The 23,905-nt window shown below is 42.8% G+C and overlaps 3 protein-coding genes across 8 annotated transcripts in view; 2 read left to right on the top strand and 1 right to left on the bottom strand.

The window, feature by feature from the left end:
* Window positions 1-6,012, top strand: part of TIAM2 (TIAM Rac1 associated GEF 2) — a 236,410-nt gene extending 230,398 nt beyond the window's left edge. For all 6 annotated transcript variants that reach the window (XM_059940941.1, XM_059940942.1, XM_059940943.1 and 3 more), the window contains 6 exons: window positions 530-638; window positions 1,235-1,293; window positions 1,868-1,973; window positions 2,929-3,016; window positions 3,399-3,553; window positions 4,915-6,012. In XM_059940941.1, the coding sequence (XP_059796924.1) occupies window positions 530-638; window positions 1,235-1,293; window positions 1,868-1,973; window positions 2,929-3,016; window positions 3,399-3,553; window positions 4,915-5,510 (1,113 nt within the window). In that variant the 3' untranslated portion in view covers window positions 5,511-6,012. The remainder of the gene's footprint in view (window positions 1-529; window positions 639-1,234; window positions 1,294-1,867; window positions 1,974-2,928; window positions 3,017-3,398; window positions 3,554-4,914) is intronic.
* The window catches only part of TFB1M (transcription factor B1, mitochondrial), a 74,609-nt gene continuing 53,049 nt past the window's right edge, over window positions 2,346-23,905 (bottom strand). Inside the window, exons 6-8 of the mRNA XM_059940954.1 lie at window positions 9,298-9,425; window positions 6,027-6,391; window positions 2,346-3,938 (exon numbers count right to left, since the gene is read on the bottom strand). Of these exons, the coding sequence (XP_059796937.1) occupies window positions 6,181-6,391; window positions 9,298-9,425 (339 nt within the window). The 3' untranslated portion in view covers window positions 2,346-3,938; window positions 6,027-6,180. The remainder of the gene's footprint in view (window positions 3,939-6,026; window positions 6,392-9,297; window positions 9,426-23,905) is intronic.
* On the top strand, window positions 22,559-23,630 carry CLDN20 (claudin 20). Its single transcript, XM_059942014.1, has 2 exons — window positions 22,559-23,244; window positions 23,500-23,630. Exon 1 carries the CDS (start codon window positions 22,559-22,561, stop codon window positions 23,216-23,218), a length of 660 nt encoding a protein of 219 aa, XP_059797997.1. The 3' UTR covers window positions 23,219-23,244; window positions 23,500-23,630.

Here is a 23,905-nt window from a genome sequence, read left to right as displayed (position 1 = left end):
GCTGGATTACTAAATTTAGAATTTTGAGCTTTAAAAAGCCTAAATATAAGAAGCAATATAATTTAAGTAGAAAAAGGCAAGAACAGAAAACAGCTGGAGTTTAGTTTTTTTTATGATTACAATCAGTTTCAACGTTGGTACCTCTTTTATTAGCAGGCCTCGTGTGCTTTTGGGATTAGAGGCGGTGAGCGTACTAGATCTTGGATGAAATGTTAACAAAGGCACTTGGGATGAACCTTGACACTGGGGTGGAAGGAATGCCATCCCACAGGGCAGGAGGCATGTCTCACCCACAATGTGTGCATCGGAGCAAAATGCCTTTGCGTTTATTTTTCAAACAGTTTGATGCTTAGCTCATATTTTCAAAACCGCTACTACTTAAGGCGCCATGTTTACAGGAACCATAAAAATCAAAGTGAACGTGCTTGTGTTTTAGCAATGACCATATATGTGTGATCCCTCTCTCATATGAGACAGCCTCCCCCCCAGGGTTTCCACGTCTTCTTGATCTCCTGTTTTTGCCATGTAGGTCACAGAACTTTCAATGGGGGAACTTCTGATGCACTCTACAGTGTCCTGGTTGAATCCATTTCTGTCTCTAGGAAAAGCCAGAAAGGACCTCGAGCTCACAGTATTCGGTTAGTACTCCATTCAAAAGAATGTAAACTTAAAAGAGGCTGTCAAGAATGAAGAACCTGCTAAACCCAGCTAACTCCTGATTTCCAGAAGGACTTAGAATCATTGCTCTAATGCCTTTGACTTAACGTGGACAGCTTCCAACTCTTTGGAACTCCTGCCCTACATACTCATGATCTCCTCCCTTCTGCTGCTTGGCTTAGTGGATCTCACCACGTGTTACAGGAACAGATCTTCCCGAGGCTATTTTGAAACCTGCTGTCTTAATAGTTTGCTGCACTTCAAAATGTCCTAATTCTCCCGGACAGCCGGGAGAGTGGGTATAGACTGTGTATTCTCACTGAGACGAACACTATGTCCTCAGCTTTCAATAAAACAAAACAGGAATTCAGAAAACAAAATGCCAGGATCTCCTTCAGATAATGGCTTTTAAATTAGCAGGTACTTGTGCATAATTCAAATATGAACGGAATCACTCATGTCAGCATCGTGGGATCTTGTAGAGCTTTGTTCTATTAAAATATTCAGCTACAGTTCAACCTTGGGAGAGTTTGTATTAAATAATGAAAGACTTTTCTTTCTCTTTTCCTTTCTTTAGTTTTTAAGAGAGCCGTCATATTGGTTTATAAAGAAAACTGCAAACTGAAAAAGAAATTGGTAAGACATGAATTAATTTTAATTAAAGCTATCTTTTCATGCCTGTATCTTCCTGTTGTTGAACTGGGAAGCCTGCTAAGGATCAAGGCCTCACTGAGTGATGCGACTTACTCCGGAGGTAACTAACTACATCAGATACTCAAGGTGTTTCTTATCCTCCCCACCAAAGACGTCTGTTTTAAAAGAAGATGTAGACAAATACCCATGCTGGGCCCTACAGAGAAAACCAGCTTTTCTATCCCTAAATATGGTCCATATTTTCTCAATACACCTGAGTCTGTGTAACTTTGGGTTTTTTTTTTTTAGAGGTAACATGGGGTCGTGGAAGGCTTGTCATTTTTGCTTAAAGATCTAGAACTTTCTGCTTCCCAAAACGTGACTCTGCCCTGTCCCCAGTCTGGGAGCTAGCTCCCTGAGAGCTGGGAACACACCCGACCTGATTCCCTTTTGCACCCTGAGCCCCACACGGCAGCAGGTCTGCACCAGGGTGAGCTCACAGCTTCTGTCGTGTGCGCACGTGCCCGCGGGAGCGAGCTTGCTTTAACACTGTTCTTGGTGGGCTTTCACGTTGCAGCCGTCGAACTCCCGGCCGGCACACAACTCTGCTGACCTGGATACGTTTAAGTTTCGCTGGTTGATCCCCATATCCGCGCTTCAAGTCAGACTGGGGAATACAGCAGGTAATTGTTGTGTGTTGTACAAGTGCCAGAAAAAGCATTTTAAGGGACTTTTTAAACTGTGGAATAAAAAAGTAGGAAAGAACCTGGGGATAATTTTTGGTATTTTATTTTATAGGCAAGGAAAATGAGGACAAGAGAGATTGTTGTGATGTTTCTTTACAGATTTTGGAGAAAGTGAATGCTAGTGGATGGCTTTTCTTTGCCAAATATCTCTCTCTATTGTTTCCTTATTTTCACTGTCGATGGTTTTCAACATTTTTCTAATATCCTAATATCTAATATTTCTAATTATTTTAATAATTTTAGGGATAATATCTATCTCTAAAATTTGTTAAAAGAAACAAAGGTCCACACATTTTGATACACCAGAAAATTTCTTAAGATTAAGCTTTATTACAGGTGATATAAAAAAAAGAAAAAACATCTTCCACTGTGGAAAATGTTGAGAGATCCTTTTAGAATAACCCTGTTCTGGTGGCAGTGCCTCTGGTTCAGCAACGGACCAACAGGCTGAGGCCCGCGGTGACGTTCTGGGTCCCTGTTCAGTGTTTGTTGGAAGTGCTCATGTTTCCTGGACCATAACTGAGTTTGGGGCTGGACTCCTTTACCTCAAGGGCCTGAGCACATCCTACTGTTCCTTCTAAGGAATGGGGTTGAAAAATGGGATCCATTTAACCTCTTTGGCAGAGAGATGGAATCCAGGGTCGGGTGAAAGCACTAAGATGGATGGGAAACCTCAGCAGGGAGTGTACAAAGTAACTAAAAGGTATTTAACTTCTTGTAACTATTTGTGAAAGTCATACATAGAAGGAGCCAGAGAAGAAAATGATGAGAGTCAGGATGGGGAGTATTTAACTCTTTAAAAAGTTACTAAATTGTGGCTTTTAAGCTTCACAAGTGTCCTTTACCACAGCATCTTTGGCAAAGTTGCAGCCCCTTGTTTCTTTTTACACAGGGACAGAAAATAATTCCTTATGGGAGCTGATCCACACAAAGTCAGAAATAGAAGGACGGCCAGAAACCATCTTTCAGTTGTGCTGCAGGTATTACTGACTTCCAAAAATTAAAGCCAATGAGCATAAGAGAGAATTATGTTCTCTTAAAAGTGGGTTTATTTTTAGTGCCCTCCTAAATTTTGATGACTTCAGGATCACACCCACCCTCTCCAAACTGGCAACTGCGGCTCTAGGAGAATAATATACATTGATTAAATATACATCCAAATCTTTGTGCTTGAAGGAAGTTCAAAAACGATCAATTCTCGCTCCTTTTGTAAATGACGAGAGACTGAGGCACACAGAGGCTGGGTGACTTGCTGTCAGTCTGTCCTGAGAGCAGTCACATGCCACGGGAGGACCAGGAGACGTGGAACGGAAGCAGGATGAGACAGCAGACACTACAAAATGTTTTCTCTCTCCCCGCCAGTGACAACGAAAGCAAAACCAACATTGTCAAGGTGATTCGATCTATTCTGAGGGAAAACTTCAGGCGTCACATAAAGTGTGAATTACCTCTGGAGAAAACATGTAAAGATCGCCTGGTACCCCTCAAGAACCGCGTTCCTGTCTCAGCGAAATTAGGTGAGAACTCTGCTAGCCTTGGGTTTATTCAGGAAAACATGACGAGCTCCTCTGCAAGGATGTATGCTTTCAGAATAGAGCAGCAAGTCATCACTTTGTAAATTATCAGCGGTAGCTTTGTAAGCTCTAAACCAGACACCCAATACATAGTGTGACATGAGAATGTAGCGGCAATTTTATTTCCTTTTAAGAAACCTAAACATGCTCAGTCCCAGACCTCCTTTTATAAAACCTAAGCACCCCCAATCCAAATCCTTTGTCTTTCACCTGCTGACACAGTCTGCACTTACCATCTTCCGTCTGTCTTCCACTGGGATGTATAGGAGTCGAGGGACTTTGTTCTGCTCATTGCCGCATTCCCAGTGCTCAGAACAGTGCAAGGCTTCTAGAAGGTCAATACTCAGTGAATTAAGGTCAAGAAACCTAATGCTCGCTAATGCTCATTCTTAATAAGTCCACAGGTAAACATTCCAAATCATGCTGTTCTTCAACTTTCTGCCTGTTTTTAAAATTTCAGCTTAAGTTTTTAGAACTTTCTATGTTAACTATTTTGTTAATATCAACGATCTAGTTTTTAGTCTTACAAAATGTATCTCTTCTTTTTGGTCACAGTTTGACCTCCTCAGATTTACCATATATTATTTTCTATTTTTTCCCTATTGGCAAAATAAGCTACAGCCATCAAAAATACACTGTTGTCTGCAGAAACACAACTGAGCTCCCCCTTTCCCTTCAACCCAAGAGAAAGGAATTATACACACACACACACACGATTCAATATTCATATTAAATCTCAAAGTTGGCTAGAAATTCCAGCAGAGACAGTTCTCATGAGAGAGAAAAAGCATTTTTGTACTTTTAATTGAGCAGCAAGGGAAATAAACAGGTGAGAAGGTGGGCAGAGAAACACGGTGTAATCTTAGTTCTCAAACTACAAAGTACTTTAGTGAAAGAAAGGAACCTAGATTTTATTAGCAACTAACTTTTAAATTTATTCATTAGCAAGAGCTAATTTATTCATTAATTAGCTGTAAAACTAACTAACTTTTAAATTTATTCTTTAGTAATAAGAATCCTAGCCCTTATGATAGTTTATAGCTTATTGTTCTATCTCAGTCATTAAGCTCTGGTAATTGGTCCTCTAAAAATGCCAAATTCCAACTTAAAATTTCAAATAAACATAAATAGAAAAATGTCCATATTTGCAGTATCTACATTTTTTTTTGCCCTAGTCCCAGGATTGAAGTGAGGTGATAAAATGTTAATTAAGATGTTAAATCTGATAACCTACAAGGCAAAACTTAACACATTGTGGAATCGGTTCCTCTGTCGTAAGGGAAAACGTGCTTTTCTCACCGCAGCTTCATCCAGGTCCTTAAAGGCCCTTCAGAATTCCTCCAGCAGCGAGTGGCCCGGGGAGCCGGGCAAGGGCAGCTCGCTGGACTCGGACGAGGGCAGCCTGAGCAGTGGCACCCAGAGCAGCGGCTGCCCCCCGGCCGGGAGCACAGAGGACGCCCGGAAACACCCCCACGAGGGCCTGGCCGACTTCTCCGACAGCCCCATCAAAGAGAGCGACATTCTGAGCGACGACGAGGAGGACTACCCCCAGGCTGGGAAGCAGGGCAGCCCTACCAAAGACATCGAGATCCAGTTCCAGAGACTGAGGATCTCGGAGGACCCGGACGCTCGGCCAGCTGAACAGCCGCCCGGCAAGGACGGGCAGCCCAAGCTGGTCCGCGGGCACTTCTGCGCCATCAAACGAAAAGCCAACAGCACCAAGAGGGACAGGGGAACTCTGCTGCAGGCGCAGATGCGTCACCAGTCCCTGGACAGCCAATCGGAAAACGCCAGCCTTGATCTCAGCTCTGTTCTCGAGCGAGAATTCAGCGTCCAGAGCTTAACGTCGGTTGTCAACGAGGAGTGTTTTTATGAAACAGAGAGCCATGGAAAGGCATAATACAGGTCAATCCAGATATGGGTTAAGTTGCTGGTTTCACTTTTAAACTGGGGGTAAAATGGAAATTGCAGAAAAACTATTCATTATTGGGTTTTGTGCAGTATACATTTTCCCACAAATAGCTGTAAAGACTTAAGTTATTTTAATTTATTGTGGATCAGAAAACTAGATTAAACTGGTCAGAATTTGTAAATTACTTAGTTTATATCCCTTTTGAGCAGGTATCAAAATGACTTAGAGTCCTTAAAATGAAACTGCGTTCTAATTAATTTATGTGCAAAAGGGTGGGGAAGTTGTGATTAATAGCTTTTGAAAGGTCATTTTTTTCCAATCCTCTGGGCATTTTCTTTGAGCTATTAGGTTCTGCTTTATTTAAAGCATATTTAAATTATTCTAATGTGGGTTAGGGGTACAATGTGCAGATATTTCATTTTTGTAAGGTTGTAATAGATGCTGTTTATACTAAACATGTCATATCTATGCAGTATATATATTAAAAGAAAGCTTGTACTGTACCTTATTTGATGATATTTATTCTCTTTACCAAGCTGTAAAAGGGGAGTAAGTCACACCTGGGGAGCACACACATGAGAAGTTCAACACTGTGAAAATCAACATCCAGTCGGCTGCCAGCCCCTGAAGTAGCAGCTACAGTCTGTAACTCTCCTTGTCATCCCCTTTTTTCTGATTTTTGCTTGAGTTCTTCTCTGAAATTGTAAGCAAAGAGGTGTGGGTCTTCATCACACATTTTTCGGTATACGTCACAGAGGCTCTTAAAATGTGAGACAGAGAGCTGGGTGGGTCGAAGAGTAGGGTCCACATCTGCCAACTGTAACAGTTTCCCAGTGCTTTCTAATCGCCGAGCTTCAGGGAATAACATTCTGAAAGGAAGAGAAAAAAAATCAGAATTTTACTTAAATTCTGCCAATCATCATGCTTCCTTCTACCCTCATTTGAAACCGGCATGGTTCTGACAACTGACAACTCTGCAGAGGCTCTTCTTCCACTCCCTAGAGCCCCGCGGGACCCCAAGCCAGCGGAGGAGGATTCTGCTTGCACCCCCAGGCAGCAGGTACGAACCGCCACTGGCGGCAGAGCTAATCGGACCTGCAAGGTGTGTGCACGTGAGAAGAGAGTTTCTAAAGCTCAAGCAATACATGTATCTTGAAGGTAAATTTATCATATGCTCAGCTGCATTCTTAAAGAAACATCAGTTTGCTGTGCCTCACATTTTAATATAAAAATTGCGTATTATTTCTGGTGCACTTTTGATTCTCTGTAACTTGAACTTACCAGCCTTTGGACCTCTTCATCCCAAAAGAATGACCTTTCTTTGCAAAGTTAGAAAACAGTTCATGTGAAAATAGAAAGTTATTTTCCTCTTTTAAGATATCTGAAGCATCTTTAAAATTGATTCAAAGTATACATTTTAAATTTTGTCTAAATCAGATCATTGTTTTAAAATGAATAGTACAAGTGACTGACTGAAATACTGCAAAGCTACACCTGGATTTTATTTTCTTCTCTCAAGTCTCAGAGGACTCGGAAGACACTGTGGCGAGAGGAGACTGACTTTTTCTTACAGGCCGATGGTCCTCGCAACCAGGAGCCGCGTGTCCCTACGTTCTCAGGGTGAGCTGACTGAGATCGCTGAGTTCAGTTTCATGGCAAGCAGGGGTCTGATCATAGTTTCTAACTATGATCTGGGACTGATTTGTGGTGTGGTGTGACTGAAGGACACCGAAAGGTCAAAGTGGGTCAAAAGATTTGGTCCGTATCTGCATAGGGGACTGTGCATGTGAAGTAAACGGGGCCCATCACTTAGCTGGGGGGTTGTCTTGGAAACACTAGGGCCAACTCCAGGCTCAGGCCAATTCCAGGATTTCTACAGGTAGGATGTACTTTCTGTAATTTTTTCCCTCCATGAATCAGAGCTATCATGTACAACTGTAGGGGTCACACCGTGTGTGAAATCCAGCTTGTGTTTTACTTGCCAAGTCGTGCATCCTGGTGGGGGCTGGGTGGCGTGCTGCAGCGTATCAGGGGGTGCCCTCATTCCAACTAGCACGAGGATCGCCAGTGGCGTCCCTGTCCCCAACTAGAGAAGCAGGAACTCTGCTGAAGTATGAACACGGGACTAACTAGAGCCAACAAACGGCAGGGTGAGGCTTCTTCCATCAGCCCTCTCACATCCTCAAGAGCGCGCTTTGTGGATTCCAGTGGATTCAGGATGCAGCCGTCTAGCTGTGCCTAAAGTAGTTTCATGTGCTAAAGGGACCCTTCACGAATGAGAGAACTAAAATGGAGCTATTCTTAGAAAATAAGAAATACGGGCCACTAAAGCTGAACCCCCTTAAACAGCTAAAGTTGACTGTATTAGATGAAAATCTTTTAAAAATACACATACATTTTCCTGCCTTCGTACACAGACTACAGTTGGGCCTAATTACCCACTTTCTAGGCTGTCACCGGACGTAACACGTTGCTGCGGTGACTTCAGGGCCATCAGGCCGCAGACTCTTAGGCCGCCTTCTCTCTCTGGGCTTCCGGACGCGCCTCAGGGCCTGGCCAGAGCGGCGCCCACGGCACAACACGGGAGCCGCCGCTCAATGGAAACGTGCTCATGTGGATACTTCGAGACACTGTCTTGGCTACTCAGAAGTTACATTTGCTTCCTCCGTCTAAGTACGTCTTTAAAAGCGTCAAGAGATACAACAACTGGATGGAAAGAAAGCATTTAAAACCCACTAGCTCGTGTGATGGTAGGAAATATATATTTGGTCTTTGTCCCAGGTTCCTGAGACAGAGCTTCTAAAATCTCTGGAATTTCCTGAGTGACAGGGGTGACAGGAGCACCTTTTGTTACTCGTAACAAGCCCCTTTCAACCACACCTGAGCTCTGTGCTCATGAGGCGACTCCTGGTGGCCCCTGGAAAGCTTCAGGACGGGGAACAGTGGCAAGAGGAACCAACCACGTGGCTGAAGGATGGACCTCTCAGCTCCACTCCTGGAAAACTGAGCTCCATCGCCAAAGGCCAATGATTTAATCAATCCTGCTTAGGTAATGGAGCTTCCATAAAACCCCCAAATGATGGGGTTCGGAGAGCTTCGGGGTGGGTGAACACACTGAGGTGCTGGGAGGGTGGGAAACCTTGAGCGGGCACGGAAGCTCTGTGCACCCTGCTCCCCGTATGGTGCCCTGTGCCCCTCTCCCATTTGGTAGTTCCTGGGTTACAGCCTTTAAAACTGATACATGACAGTGAGTTCTGCGACCTGGGACCCGCGACTGGCGACTGAAGTGGGGACAGCCTTGCGGCACTGGGCCCATAAGCTGAGGGGCTGTGCTAATGCCAGGTAGTGAGTGACCGGACTAGAATTAAGTTGTAGGACGCCCAGGTGCTGTCTGGAGAGTTAGGGAATTTGTCGGTGTTGGGGAAAACACCACACATTTAGTGCCAGAAGTGTCGAGACTGAAAACAGTTCAGACGGTCTGAGTCCTGAGTGAGGGGTCATGACCTCCCCAGTACAGGCTCACTATAAACTGTGTGATGTCAGTTTTAGTTTGTACTTACGACCAAACCAAACAGAACCTCTCGGTGGCATCTGAGGTTAAATCAACATTTTGCTTTCTCCTCAGTGGCCATCAAGGTTTGTTCATCGCAGGATCTGAACCAAGAGTAATATTTACAGGCAGGTTGAACAATCATAAAAACAAAGTCCTTAATCTTTGAAGGTGATTGAGGAGTTTGTAAAGGGTGCTACTGAAAAGGAAGAGAAGCGTTCTTACCCAAGCCCTCGATGGCAGTATTTCCTTCGGAACTGAAAGGCATTCTGAACGACTTTCTCCACCAGCCTGAATGGCTGCTCTATCCTGGGCCGGGTCAGGGGGGTGAAATGCACCACGCCCGAGTCCACCTTCATGGTCAGAAAACAAACATTTTACTGCCTGGTGTAATATATTAAACAATTTATCTTTGTAGAACACAGGAGGATAGGTCATCAAGAGCATGGTTTTCACGAACAACCCTTTACGTGGACTTCAGTTTCATTTTCTCCAGGCGTGTGAGATGCTACGCTTGCATCTGAGCTGCCGCAGAGAACTCACAGTTGGCTGCATCTGTTCTATAATGACATCCACTAGGCCTGTGCTTGATGGTCACTTAATTTTAGAATGCAGTTTTACAGTGGCCTTTTAAGATCCATCCAAATAATCATTAAAGTCAGTAGGCAGATAACAGCATTAGAATATTTTATTTAGCTTTTGAATGAGTAGAAGATAAGCTGCAGCCGCAGTTCTGACTATAAGGCTGGACTTCAAACCAGAGAGACACGGCAGATGGGCCCCCAGGGACCACTTAGCGCTAAACTCCCCAGAGTGTCAGAGACACTGATTAATCAGCTGGACTGAATTCATACTCATTGTCTGCACGGCCACATAACTTTCTGGTAGCGACTTTAATTTAAATGCCCCAAGAGGCACAGGCAGGATCCAAATAGAATGGAAACCACCAAAAATATTACTGTTTAAGTGTCAAGCTGCTATCCGGTGGCTGAAATTCTTTATCAGAAAATAAAACTTTTCAGGCATATCTGATAAGAGATTTATATACCCTGCCCTATTCTAAAAATGGACTCATGGTGATTCACAAGGATATATTCAAAATAACAATAGAAAAATACTGAAAGTAAAGACTAACGGAGAAATGGAGTCAAAGCAGTTATCGCCCACACAAAAGCCTGGCAGAGACCACGGTCTAGGAAATGGGAAGTCTATTCATAATTTACAAAAGCTTTGGTCGCTAAGGGATTATTGCTAAACTTGCTACTCAGAACATCACACAGAGTCTACAAAGGCTAAGAAAGTACAGCAATTTATGAAGTGTGGTGTGGGTTGTACCGCTGCTTTTCAGAAGGAATTCTATATTTTCAAATTCCATAGGGGTTATCATGTTCTCTTGGGAGGACTCACTCCTAAAAATCCTTGTGGCTACAAAACTCCTTAAAATGGGCCTGTAATATATGAGGATGGGGAAGTTTTTGTTTTGTTTTTGTTTTTAGGTTGGAGGGAAAATACTGGCGTATGACGTGAGACTGTGTGGACGAGACGGACCAAAGATGGCCAACGGGATGGGCTTTCAGAGGTGTGAGTGGCGTTTCTCCTGCGGGGTCTGAGCCACCCCACCAGACCTCCTCCCCATTGTCAGTCACTGAGGCTGGCAAACGCTGAGAACGTTCTAAGCAGTCGAGTGAAAACTGCCAAGGGAGAGGACTTTCCGCCTGAAAATGCTCCCCGAAATGTCCCTCAGCCTTCAGACTATTTTAGTGACGATTATACACCTTTGGTGCAAGAGCTGTGATTCCACTGCAGAGAGTGACCATCTCAACGTTCTTATTAAATTTTAATAGTTTTTCAAATTGTGTTCTATGTGTTTCTCCAAGTTCACTAACAAATAATTCCTGTGGGAAAGTAAGTGTTTTGGTTAAAAGGCCGGGACTTTCCTTAGACCATCACAAAAGTGCCATGGAACAGGGTCCAGGAGTCCCAGAGAGGTTTGCGGTCGGTACAGAGAAGAGAGTCCCTGGAGAGCACCCGGGACCGGGGAGGTGACTCGGGGATTAAGTGGACAGGGGCACCTCTCCAGGGAGGGATGAAAGATGCTTCACGTGAGAGCACTTCTGTGGAAGGAAAAACGGACAGAAGTGAACTCAACTGTTCTAGACCATTCTCTTGACTTCGCCCCACCCCTTCCCACCATCTGCGCTCGCTGGCATTCCTGTCCCCACCTCTTGTTCTGCCAGCCCTCTATGACTCAGGTCCCTTCAACCCTTTCAGTCCAATCCTTCCCAGTTAGTCAGTTCTGACAGGATTCTTCCACAGTGAGCGGCCTGCCAGTCTCCAGAGAAAATAATCTTTTAGTAAATTATGAGATAAAATTAAACCCTACCCAACCCTAAACCCATGAAATATTATCAAAACTCTAATGTTCAAATACTATTAAGACCAAAGGCACAAAAACAGGGATAGATGCATTCTCCTTCCAGTACAGAAACTGCCACTTCCAGATTCTTTGGATTTAAAATTTTGGCCTCATCTTTATTTGCCTGATTTTATTCCTTTGAGATACAGTTGACGTTTGCAAATACAGGCAACGTCTAATGTTTTTATTTAAATAAAGTTTTAAAACCCCGTATAAATACAGCAGCACCCCGTATACACTGTAGCGGTAGACTTCTAAAGTTTGATTATAATTTTGACACCCAGTTAAGTTGGCTAATAGTGTCTTTCGGATAAAAGAAAATTTCCACTCACAATCAAATAGTTACTATTTAGTGGAGGACCACATAAAACTCGGCGTCAAAAAGGCTCTTCCTGTAACATGTCCTGCTTCTCTGGGAAACCTGTACCACCCCCTCTTCTACTCCTGCCTCCAAACGCACTTCTCAGAGTTACTCTGTATGACAGAGCCCATTTTCTCTAGAACCACAGGAAAGCTGCTCGGTAACTATAGTAACATACAAAAATGCTTTTTACTCATAAATGAATGCTTATTTAAAATTACAACCATTATTTTTCCTTGAGTTTTAAGTCCATTAAAGGGTTTGATTACAAAAAAGAGATCAGTACATAGGCACTAGATGCACTTAAAAATTCTAGTTTAAATGTTGCCAGCCCCTCTCCAAACTCAGCCTATCAGTATACCAAAATGACCTACTAAAATTTCAAATTAGAGGATTTATAACGACTTTAAGTATTTGCCTCTCCAATCCACTATAAAGTCAATGCTGCACAAAGCTAAGGTTATGCTTCTCAACATGAGCAGCCTTGGCTACAGGCAGGCTGGAGGCGGATGTCCCATTTCCCAGGCCAGGATGTCTAGGACGTGACTGGTTATGAGCTCAGCAGCACTGTGGACTCATAAGAGAACTGGGGTAAGAAGCTATTAAATCTTAAATATGAGAGATTGCTAAGTCAGACCTTGAATCAACGTGGTACAGGGAACACCGAAGACTGTACAGCCCAGTTTCTGACTTTGAGATGATCATAATATGCCAAAGAGCTCAGTAACTACCGTATGAAAAGGTACAGAAACAATACTGGCCATTATCTAAGAAAGGGTCTTCAGCAGCTCCCATGGTGTTCGAGACCATCAAAGGATAAGCCAGTGGAGAGGAAAAACGATTAGGAAGTTACAGTCTACTTAGCCAAGATATAACCATAACTGGGAGACGGTAGAAGGAATGATGAGAACAAAGAATGACTACAGGGAATAATCAGAAAGACTCCAAGAACAATACAAGAAGGATCCACAGTTCAAGGTGGTATTGTCTCAGACAGACTTGTGCAGACGGGAATGGGAAGGGTCCAGCGATTCTGAGGAGGTCAGCACCACTTGATGGAACACGGGGTCAGGAGTTTGGGAGAGTCACACTCAGTGCCAGGTGAGATGAGAGTAAGGTGAGCACGCTGGGGGATGCTTGGTTCCTCCACCCACCAGTGTCTAGTTAGTCCTCAGCGTCCTATGCCGAGCTAAGGACAGTCTCCATGAGAATGTCATGGGCCCTGCAGTTACAACTTCCCCACAATAAGGGGAGCAGTCGCAAGTCACTGCTGCCTATGCTATTATAATTATGCATCTTGTAGAAAAACAAACTGTTTACAAACATGTAGATCACATTTCCTAGAACTGTTTTATTCTGCCCATAATTCTCATCCCAAGCCCAATTTAAGGACAGAATTTCCGCCATAAAATCTTACAACTCAAACACTCCAACAACATTCCAGGTATTCCAAACCAAGGCATTGCATGAAGACTGTTAGGACCTATATAGTTCTTTCTTTAAAGTTTACAATTTGTGTTTGTTATTGAAACAATATTCATTTCTGCAGATGTTCCACCACACCTTTCGTCTCCCATAGATGTCTGAATGGTTTGTCTCTTTTCCTCCTTGGAATCATACAAAAAGAACAGATTTTAGACTGTCAGTGTTTCCTCTCAGAGCACAAGCATGTAAGAGAATGACAGGGTGAGCTGACAGCACGATGGGAAATAAGCCTAAGTGGTGCCCAGGGTGAGGGGAGGGGATGGAGAGAGCTTTTTACTGTGTATGTTGTATATGTAAATATAGGTATGTATGTAAATTATGCCTACTAGCAACAACAACAAGATGAATGAGGGTCTCTTGGTCCCAAGAAAGGAAACACTTTCAGGGATGTGAACACTTAATTCTAAACAAAGTACAAGAGGGACGAGAACTTACAAACGCTGGGTTAGGATTTTCTGTCCTTCGTAGCCTGCAGTTCCCGAATGAGCACAGGGAAAACACCCTTCTGAAACCAGGACCTTCCCACAAACCATGACTTCGGTGTCTGTGACAGGGCGGCACCTGGAGGCGCCTGTGTTAACTGTGCCAGGACTGTGCCCCCCTATGTGCAGGTGGGGAGGCCCCTGCCAGGGGAGGAGCCCTGCTGTAGCAGCCCAGGGGGCGAGAGCGAGGGCCCGACCTCCGGTTTCACGTCCACAGTACAGGGGAACTCCTCGGGGATGGTTTCAATCTAAGCAAACTCACAAGGTACTCAATTGCTGCCGCTATAAATATTACTATTATGAAAAGATTGATAAACAAATATGGATGCAAATATATTCATTCATAATGAGTCGTAACTGCCAAAGAGACACTCAAGTTGACTAGTCAGTGCATCCCCTTCCTATAACAACCACCTAACAAGCTCTGTTATGCTGAGAGGGTTGTGCAGAGGCACGGAATGGGAACCAACTCATGCAGATGCTGCTGCAGTGGCCACCGGCCCCTCACTGGCACAAGGTACAGGGTACCAGATGCTCCTAGTCCCTGTGCCCTCAGGACCCAGGCCAGCTCTCCATCTGCAGAGCTATTCTTTAAATGTGTCCATGTTGTCCTGCTCTTCCTGTTTCTGACTTGAAAGACATTGTGTCTTTTTAAAGATGACTTCCATAGCTACTGGATCTCCTCCTTTACATGCTGATTTTACTAGTTTAACTCATGGAGGTTTGGGGGACCTCCTATGTATGTAACCGGAGATACAAAAATAAATAAGAGGGCTTCCCTGGTGGCGCAGTGGTTAAGAATCCGCCTGCTGGGCTTCCCTGGTGGCGCAGTGGTTGAGAGTCTGCCTGCCAATGCAGGGGACACGGGTTCGAGCCCTGGTCTGGGAAGATCCCACGTGCCGCGGAGCAGCTGGGCCCGTGAGCCACAATTACTGAGCCTGCACGTCTGGAGCCTGTGCTCCGCAACAAGAGAGGCTGCGATAGTGAGAGGCCCGCGCACCACGATGAAGACTGGCCCCCGCTTGCCACAATTAGAGAAAGCCCTCGCACAGAAACGAAGACCCAACACAGCTATAAATAAATAAATAAACAAATACTTAAAAAAAAAAAGAATCCACATGCCAATGCAGGAGACACGGGTTCGATCCCTGGTCCGGGAAGATCCCACATGCCGCGGAGCAACTAAGCCCGTGCGCCGCAACTACTGAGCCTGTGCCCTAGAGCATTCGAGCCACAGCTACTGAAGCCCACACGCCTAGAGCCCGTGCTCCGCAACAACAGAAGCCACCACAATGAGAACCCGCGCACAGCAACGAAGACCCAATGCAGCTATAAATAAATAAATAAATTTAAATAAATAAATAAGTAAGTAAGAGAAATGATTAAAACTGATGCAAGCTCTCTGATTTGGCAACATCACAAAGTCCACATGAACCCACCCAGGACCCTAGAGTGTGGGCAGGGACTGAAATGTAGGAGACCCAGTGGGCAGAGGGAGAGAGTCACAGGGAAGGAAGACAAAGAGGAAGAAGGGAGGAGGAGGAGAGGGTGGTGAGCTGAGAGCCAGGCCTGGACGAGGGGTGTTCAGCCCGCAATCTGAGACGCTACCAATAAGTGAGGACGTTTTTTTAAAAAGTCCTGCTCTTCAAAATAATGTGCAAAGAGAATGCAATGGGGAGGCCACAGCAAATACATACTTGCATTATTTATGAGGTTGAAAAAATTAGGCTGATCTGCAAGTGTCACCACAAAATCCAAGACAGCCTTAATAGTCTAAAATAATGTGATAAAGACATAGAAAACAAATTCTCAAGATCCTTTCACATGAAGACATAAAAAGGAGCAACAAAATGTTGTCAAAACAAATCAACAATAGAGCAAATGGCAGTGCAACCTACAAGCAGAAACACACACGACTTGCACAGAGCCATGGAGCCAGGATGGCCTCTTGAGACATTTGGGAACACACAGCAACCAGAGAACAGTCATCTTCATTTGTAACACGGTCCTCACTATAATCAACTGGTCTACAAACTACCAATTCTAAAAGATAAAGCCTTCGGGCAGCCTGAAGCATTATTTTAAAACTAAAATCACCATAAAGACGGAGGAAATCATGTACTGATTGTGCTCACAGCCGATACTGTTAATTTCCCACGACTGAGTCAGAAGAAAAACATTATTTTAAGATTAAGTCAATCACTTTAAATTTGTGGGACTGGAACAGGTAACTAACTATCTTAATCTTACTCTGAACTTTAATTATTTTCAAGGTTGAAGAGAAAGCAAATGAGAAAAGACGCTGCTGTTTTTTTTTAAATCAGAACCTTAACTTTTCATGGGAATTAAGGGGGCGGCATTTTAAACACACAGTGACTGGGCATCACCCCTGACAACTGAATTAAGAGCCACTGGGCGGGGCCGGGGCCTCAGGGCTTTTCTAAAGCTAGACGATGCTCACATGTGGGCAGGGGTGAGCGACGCAGGTCTGGAGAACTACTTTCCCACAAAGGTTTGGTACTGTTACCACTTCTCAAACATTCAGTCAAACTACCGATTCTTTGAGAAGAAAAAGAAAAGCTTGTCTTGACTATCCAGAGTATCATCACTAAGAAAAACACACTAAGGGAATCACATGTAATTTCTTCTTAAAAACAGATAAATAAAAACATTTAAAGAAAACAGATGGGACTGCTGAGTCACCGGCCAGCTACTCTGCAGTCATTCATGGACTTGGCATGAGTGAGAAGCAAATGTTTATATGTAAAGCTACAGAGATGTCAGAGTTCATTTGTTTCCACAGCTTAATCCAGACTACCACTGAAAGGAACGACTCATTATAATGAGACTTAAAAACACATTCTGTTCTAGATGGGGGCAGGGCAGGGCTATGAATGTATAAGGGTTTCAAAAATCACAATATTCTGGGCCTGAATCCCACATTCCTGCTACTTACTCATATTATGGACCTTAGTCAAGTTATTTAACTTCTCTGGAGCTTAGTTTTCTCACCTGTAAAATTAGGATTTCTGTTATCTCATAGGCTTGTTTTAAGAATTAAATACCTCAACAGTACTTAGCATACAGGAAGCAGTTTATAAATGGTAGATATTATTATTACATCAAGATTATAAAACTAAAGAGTTGCAAAATTACTTAAAATGACAGTCTCTTAAAAAAGGACAAAATTATACTTTTAATCATGTAAAGGTAATGTATTATTGTTATTTTATATACTCAAAATCAGCTTCTGAATTCATTCAACAAATATTTATCATGCTTCTACAATAAGCCAGGCACCATTCCTGGCACAGGAGAATTGGCAATTAACAAGACAGAAATCCTTGCCCTTGTGCCGTTTACATTCTAGAGGTCTTCAGCCAGAGTAAGCAGTAGAGGGGCTCGGATGGTAGGATACTTGATTTACTCTGAAGTTTAGAAACAAAAGGATTTGTTGATTGAATGGCTCTTGGGTATGGAATCAAGGATGTTTTTAAGATCCAGGGTCTACCAAATGGCAGGATGAGTTTGCCGTTAATGGACACTGGGAAACTGGGGAGAATTGGTGTGGGGAAAGTCAAGAGCTCAGTTCTGTCCCTGATTAGGTCTGAGATGTCTATCAGTGATGTCACATCGGCAGCTGGACATATTCGGTTGGATGTTTAAAATTTTACAACTGTTAAGATGCTACGGAAAAGCCCGAACGAACTTTTTGGCCAACCCAATACAAAACTTGGGTGTTTAGTGGGGAGGGCTGGAGAAGAGACATTAAACTAAGGTAAAGATAAACAAAGAGTTATCTAGGGAAGCCTCAGGACTTAAAAGATTTAATTCTCTTTAATATCCACATTGGAAGTAGATAATAATGTCAATGAATTATATTTCTCTATACACCTCTACTTTCTAGCTCCTTTCTTATACTAGAAATTCTGCCTTGGGTTAAAGGCCTGTAGTTAATGGAAGTTCTTTGCATTTCAGAAGTTTGCCTTTTTAAAACAGGCAGCTAATGTATTAGAAGGTAAGTGTTCTCATCAAGGCAGAAAAATAATCAAAAAGGGTTTGAAAATAACCATGTACATTAAAGCATGCTTAACCCATTCACCCTCAGCAAGCTGCATTATGCTGGAGGTCAGAGCTGGGAGCAGACGGGCCCCTCCACCGGCCACCAGTCAGCCCCAGCACAGGTGAGTCTGCACGACAACCGCGGCAAGGAGCAAAACAAGCCAAGACACTGCAGGGATCTGGTGGATTTCTTGATACAGCGGTAATAACAATGCTGTTAGTGTTAGTGCCTGAAATTCAACTCTACTTCACTCAGTACTTAGACAAAGAACTGTTTATATATCTCAATGAAATTAAATAAGAAAGTAAGTTTATAAAGCAAAATTACAACACTATGGCTAAAAAAACAAATCCACAGGCATTAGATTTCTAAGAGGAGAAAACAATACGTATCTTGCTAAATGCCAGACTTAGAAAAGATGAAAACAAACCAACTAAAAACAACAAAAAATCCAGAAAAATCCAGATAACCGAAATATGCATTTTTTAAAATATCTTTATCGGAGTATAATTGCTTTACAGTGTTGTGTTTGTTTCTGCTATATAACAAAGTGAATCAGCTATATGCATACGTATATCGCCATATCCCCTCCCTCCTGCGTCTCCCTCCGACCCTCCCTGTCCCACCCCTCCAGGTGGTCGCAAAGCACCGAGCTGATCTCCCTGTGCTACGTGGCTGCTTCCCACTAGCTTTCTATTATACTTTAGAAATCTTTCTCAGTGGAAAGATTAATAGAAAATTCAGGATACATCCCCTGCCCCCGCCCAAAAAAAAAAATACTTGTAGGTTTACTGCTCAGATTCTAGTCAACAGCTGTTGCTGGGTTTTCTTTTTACTTTTATCAAGATATATATAAAACTGTCTTTTGAATGTTTAGTTTGAAAGTTACCAATTTTGTAAATCTTGATTTCAGACAAGTCAGAAGCAACAGAATAAACAGAGTCTCAATTAACTATCATTTGCAAAGCACAGTCTAGTGAAAAATATTTCAGACCATATTCTTTAATTGGGGACATAAACTAATAAACGGTATCCTCCAACATAGATAAAAATTCAAAAATAAATTATAACTATGGACTAAAATATTAAAAGAAAAGAAAGTCTTTTTGTGAGCGCCCAGATAATTCCTCCTCTGTATATAGTGACACAGAAGCATTTTCAGCTTTCAGGTTTCGACAAAGTCTGTTGTAACAACAACTCCCTCCCTCCCCCGCCTCTCTTTTCTTAATTCTCCCCCAGCTCAAAAAATGAGATGGGGGACCTGGTATTTATCTCCTGGCACCATCAGCAGTTTCCCCGCTCGGATTTCTACGTTGCTCTTTATTTGCTACTTGCAAGTTAACCTGTTGGAGCTTCATCACTAATATTCAGAAGCTGTGAACTGAGCCTCAGGTATGTGGCTCCTCTTCATCATATCTTATTGGGGTTCATTTGAAGACAACTGACAGAAGAGAGTTAAGTCACTGAAGGCTACTGACAAAAGGTATGGAAAACGAGAAGCTTCCACAATGCTTCGGGACCTAAATAAAGATCTTCAAGTATAACTTGGTTTGAACTGTACATTGTAAATCTGTTTTTAAATACTAGATTTGATATAAATAAATCTTGTCTGGAAAACTGACTTTACATTTTAACGAAATCCAGGTTAGAATTTTTTGGGGAAATAGCTCATAAATTTAACATTATAGGTCCTGTTCTATACGCAACAGATTTTGGAACCACGAGAGAGTTCTCATTTAGAACTGTTTTCCATGCTTACTTTCACAGTATTTCACCACCATCACCACCACCACCACCGCTGAAACAAAGTATGCCTTTATTCTCTACGAGACAGAAATCTGAGAGAACAGGCCACAAACTGTACCATGCTTGTGGCTGGAGGGGGAAAAAAAAAAAAAAGATTTCACAGCAATATAGCTAAGATGCCAGTGTATTTTTATAAAGGGGAAAGAGTGACCTTCATTTTGGAGAACAAATCCTTTCTGCATAAGTACTCCATGCAGAAGAAAGCACTTGAAGTCCAACACTCAGTAGTAAGCGAGCACTACGCTAAGTGAGTGCAATGTCACGTTGTTTACACGGATTTTGGCCATCTGTAATCTATCACTGCCAGCACTTGTTAATTAAGATGAACAAGCTGTCTCCAAGTCTGAATTACACTGGAATTTATAAAATGTATTGGTTAATGGGAAGAAAAGAGTTATAATTGGGAAGCTGAGCTGAGCAGAGACTGATCAGCACATAAAGGTTACTCAACCAAAGTAAAAAGAAAGAAAGGAGATGGTCGTAGGGAACGCTAACAGCAGCCTCGCTCCTGAAGAACCCCTTAAGCCGAAAATGGTCCGGGCAGGCAGTAATTGAGCGAGCTGGCTGGAGTCTGAAATGTTAAAACCCAAACCTGAAAACAGCTATTATGAAACTATAAACATGTGCTTCATTTTTTTCTTCTAGAAACTTTAACTTTCGTTCTATTTTGGTCTCAGATATGAAAAGAAATTTGGAAAACAGAAAAAGAAGCAACTGTAGGATGGCAGGCAAAGCCAAGGCACTCTGATGCTTCTTATAGTGAAACTGACTCTAAGAATTCAAAATCTCAGGGAAATCTCCTGAAGCTATAGAATTTACATTTTAAGATTATGAACAAAAATAGAACAATGGAATTCAGATAGCCCAGGATTTAATCTCTTAGGGAACCAATGTTATAACTACATTAAACTATACAACTGTATTAAAAGTAACACAGGCATGGATTCACATTACTGCAGATATTTCACAAAAGCCAGGCATCAACCTCCCTGGTGAGTCTCTGAAGCTACGCCATTTGCTCATTTGCTCTATTAATTCCCTCTGGAGTCTTTTTTTCTGTGTGAGAAAGGGAGTGAGTGAGGGGATGGTTAACGGTGCTTTGTCTCTAGATGTAGCATTCTCCCTGCTTCCCACAGGAAGTACACAGGAGGATTTCACCCGGAATTACTGTGGTAAAGGGGGACAAGGGTGCAGGGTGCAGTGAGGTGGGAAGAGGTGGGGAAGTGGGCACTGCCGATCTTGCTGCTGGGGTCTGTGTGGCGTGGGGTGATCTACTACCTAAGTGTCCTAATCTGAAACAACGCTGATGGCCAAGATTACATCTATGGTTTCTTTCAGCTCTAAGTTCCTAAGAAAACAAATGAAATTGGCCTAAGGAAGGAAGAGAAAAACAAAATCCAGATGTCATTAAATATCAATTGTCACGTGACATAATATAAATTTTAGAAATACTAATAACAACGTCAATTGTAATTTACTGAGTACTTTCTATGGGTTAGACATTGTTCTACACCCTTTAAAATTCTTTCATGTATTTAACTCCATGATATAGAGACTATAATCCTCCCTGCTTTCCAGAAGAGAGTACTGAGGCACAGAGAGGCTCTGGAAAGCCAAGATGTGACCCAAGTGCTTTAGATTCAGAGCTCATACTGCCTTTTGTGACAAATATATGAATCATGATAGAGCCATTCTAATACATCACTCAAATGTTAATTCAGAAACACAAAAAGGTCAATATTGCTGTATTTCAGAAACCATTATATTTTCCTCAAAGAAAGCAGTAAGTACTGCCTGATTAAAACATAGCACGTCACAAAGGAAGTGCTCTCTTTTCCCTCTTATTAAACGGAAGGAAGGAAGGAAGGGAGGGAGGGAGGGAGGGAAGAAGGGAGGGAGGGAAGGAAGGGAGGAAGGAAAAAAGTATAAATTATTTTTGAATCTCTCTCATACAAATGATGATGTGGTTACTTCTGGTATGTATTTGCAAGATTCATTGTCACTACTTCTGAATCGTTTTGAATAACCGGTTTTGCAGCAGATTACTTCATTTGGGTCAGGGAACGATTCTGGTACCAACTAGAAAGGATCTCACATTCTCCTAAGCAAAAGACAGTGGCTTAATTGTTTCAGTTTTGAGTAACCTGTACCTGAAGGGAAACAACTGCTCACCTAGGTAAGGATTTTGCAAGCTGGAAATTAGAGATAATCATGCCAGTGACTTTGATTTCTTTTACTACTTTCTTCTCCTTCTTAAACAATTCACCTGGGCCATGTGAATAACACACGGAGAGTGATACATTTTAAAAAATAAAATCATTTTTTGAATGCTTCAAACTTTTCTAATATATATTTATAAATCATTTTTAACAGGTGGGTTTAAACTATTCTTCCTTATTACCTATAGAGTATTTTAACTAGAAATAAGTTTTTAAAACCTGTAATACTATTAAAATTCTATATCAGATATCCTACAGCTGGCGTTCCATGTCTAAATCTCCTAACAAGGCACATAGACAACTTGAGCACAGCTTAAATTTTACATAAAAGAACAAAGTGGACAGCCCGCTCCTTTATGCCATGTACCAAGCAGCACCCAAGCAAAGTCACTCAGGACAAGGGCGGCCTCTGGGGGCCTGGTGTGAGCTTTGCTCCTGGGAAGCATTGCCCTCATCCACTGCTGGGACCTGTTCAGATGGGTTCTCAGCTCCCACTGTACACAGAAGTCTTTTTGTTTTTTTTTTTCTTTCAACCCTGATTTTGTCTTCTTTCCCCAGCCTTTTGTTACTTGGTTCTCCACCGTACAGAAATAGCTACAATTCTGACCGAGAGCCATCAGGATTTTCTAGGAGGACAAAGGTAACGGTGACGTCATGACCTCGGCGGGTCTCCAGCTCCTTGCTTTTGCCCTGGCCTTATCTGGGGTCTCTGGAGTGCTCATGGCCACCCTGCTGCCCAACTGGAAGGTGCACGTGGATGCGGGCTCCAGCATCATCACAGCCATCGTGCAGCTACAAGGGCTGTGGATGGACTGCACGTGGTACAGCACCGGGATGTTCAGCTGCACCTTGAAGTACTCCGTCCTGGCCCTCCCCACCCACGTGCAGGCCGCCCGGGCCGCCATGGTCCTGGCCTGTGTCCTGTCTGCTGTGGGGATCTGCACTTCCACAATCGGGATGAAATGCACTCGTTTAGGAGTGGACAGGGAAACCAAGGGTTACGCCTGTTTTGCTGGGGGAGTCTGTTTCCTGTCTGCGGGGGTCTCTGGTTTAATACCGACGGTGTGGTACACGAAGGAGATCATAGCAAACTTTGTGGATGTGACGGTTCCAGAAAGCAACAAACATGAACCCGGAGGAGCTGTCTACATTGGATTCATTTCAGCCATGCTGCTGTTTATCTCTGGCATGATATTCTGCACATCCTGTATAAAAGAGAATTCGGAAGCTTGGCTCCACCCATCCAAGCGGCAGCACATCTCCATCACACAGCCAGAGGACCATTCAGCATACAGCCTGAAGGATTATGTGTGAATAACCGTGTGATGCACATGACTTAGGTGCCTGCTGTGATTTTTGTCTTTATTTTAGATTAAATACAAGAATTGTGCTTACCTTTCTCTACAAAGAATGTAAAATACTTAAAAAATGAAGTTGTTCAAAATGCCAACAAACTTCGTGTACAATTATATCTGTTTTAGATGATTTTTCCATTATTGTTGTCATGTTTTATCTAAAGGTTTATAATGGAAAGAGGTTCTGATTATATTAATATGGCAATTAATTGATGGCTTTTTTTTTTTTTCCTTTTTAAGATAAATTGTTGATACATCTTCCTAACTGGTACTTCATTGGATTTTATAAAAGAACTCCATTGCCAAGTATAAAAAGCACCTTGTCCTGGTGTTAACCCAGAACACCATCTGCTTTGGCTCCCTCTCCTCGGCAACCCCACAGTAACCTGCTTGTGTTTTCAAGCCCCTCTATATGCCCGCGCCTTACGACACACAGAAGAGCTGTCCGCCTCTTTCACAGGATGCCCAAACCAGCCACCCCAAGTCCCCACCTACTGTGATCTCCCGGCTCCGTTGACATTTTAGGAAAAATATCTCCATATAATATGGCATTCAAAGATTAGGCAGAAACAAAGAAAAGAAATTGATAAATGCTACAAATCGGTAAATGCTACTGCAGCAAAGCAAAACCAAACCAAACCAAACC

Source organism: Balaenoptera ricei, chromosome 12 (genome assembly GCF_028023285.1).
Source record: "Balaenoptera ricei isolate mBalRic1 chromosome 12, mBalRic1.hap2, whole genome shotgun sequence".
Taxonomy (NCBI): domain Eukaryota; kingdom Metazoa; phylum Chordata; class Mammalia; order Artiodactyla; family Balaenopteridae; genus Balaenoptera; species Balaenoptera ricei.
Note: the sequence above shows the minus strand (reverse complement) of the source record. Positions and strands in the feature narration are given on the sequence as shown.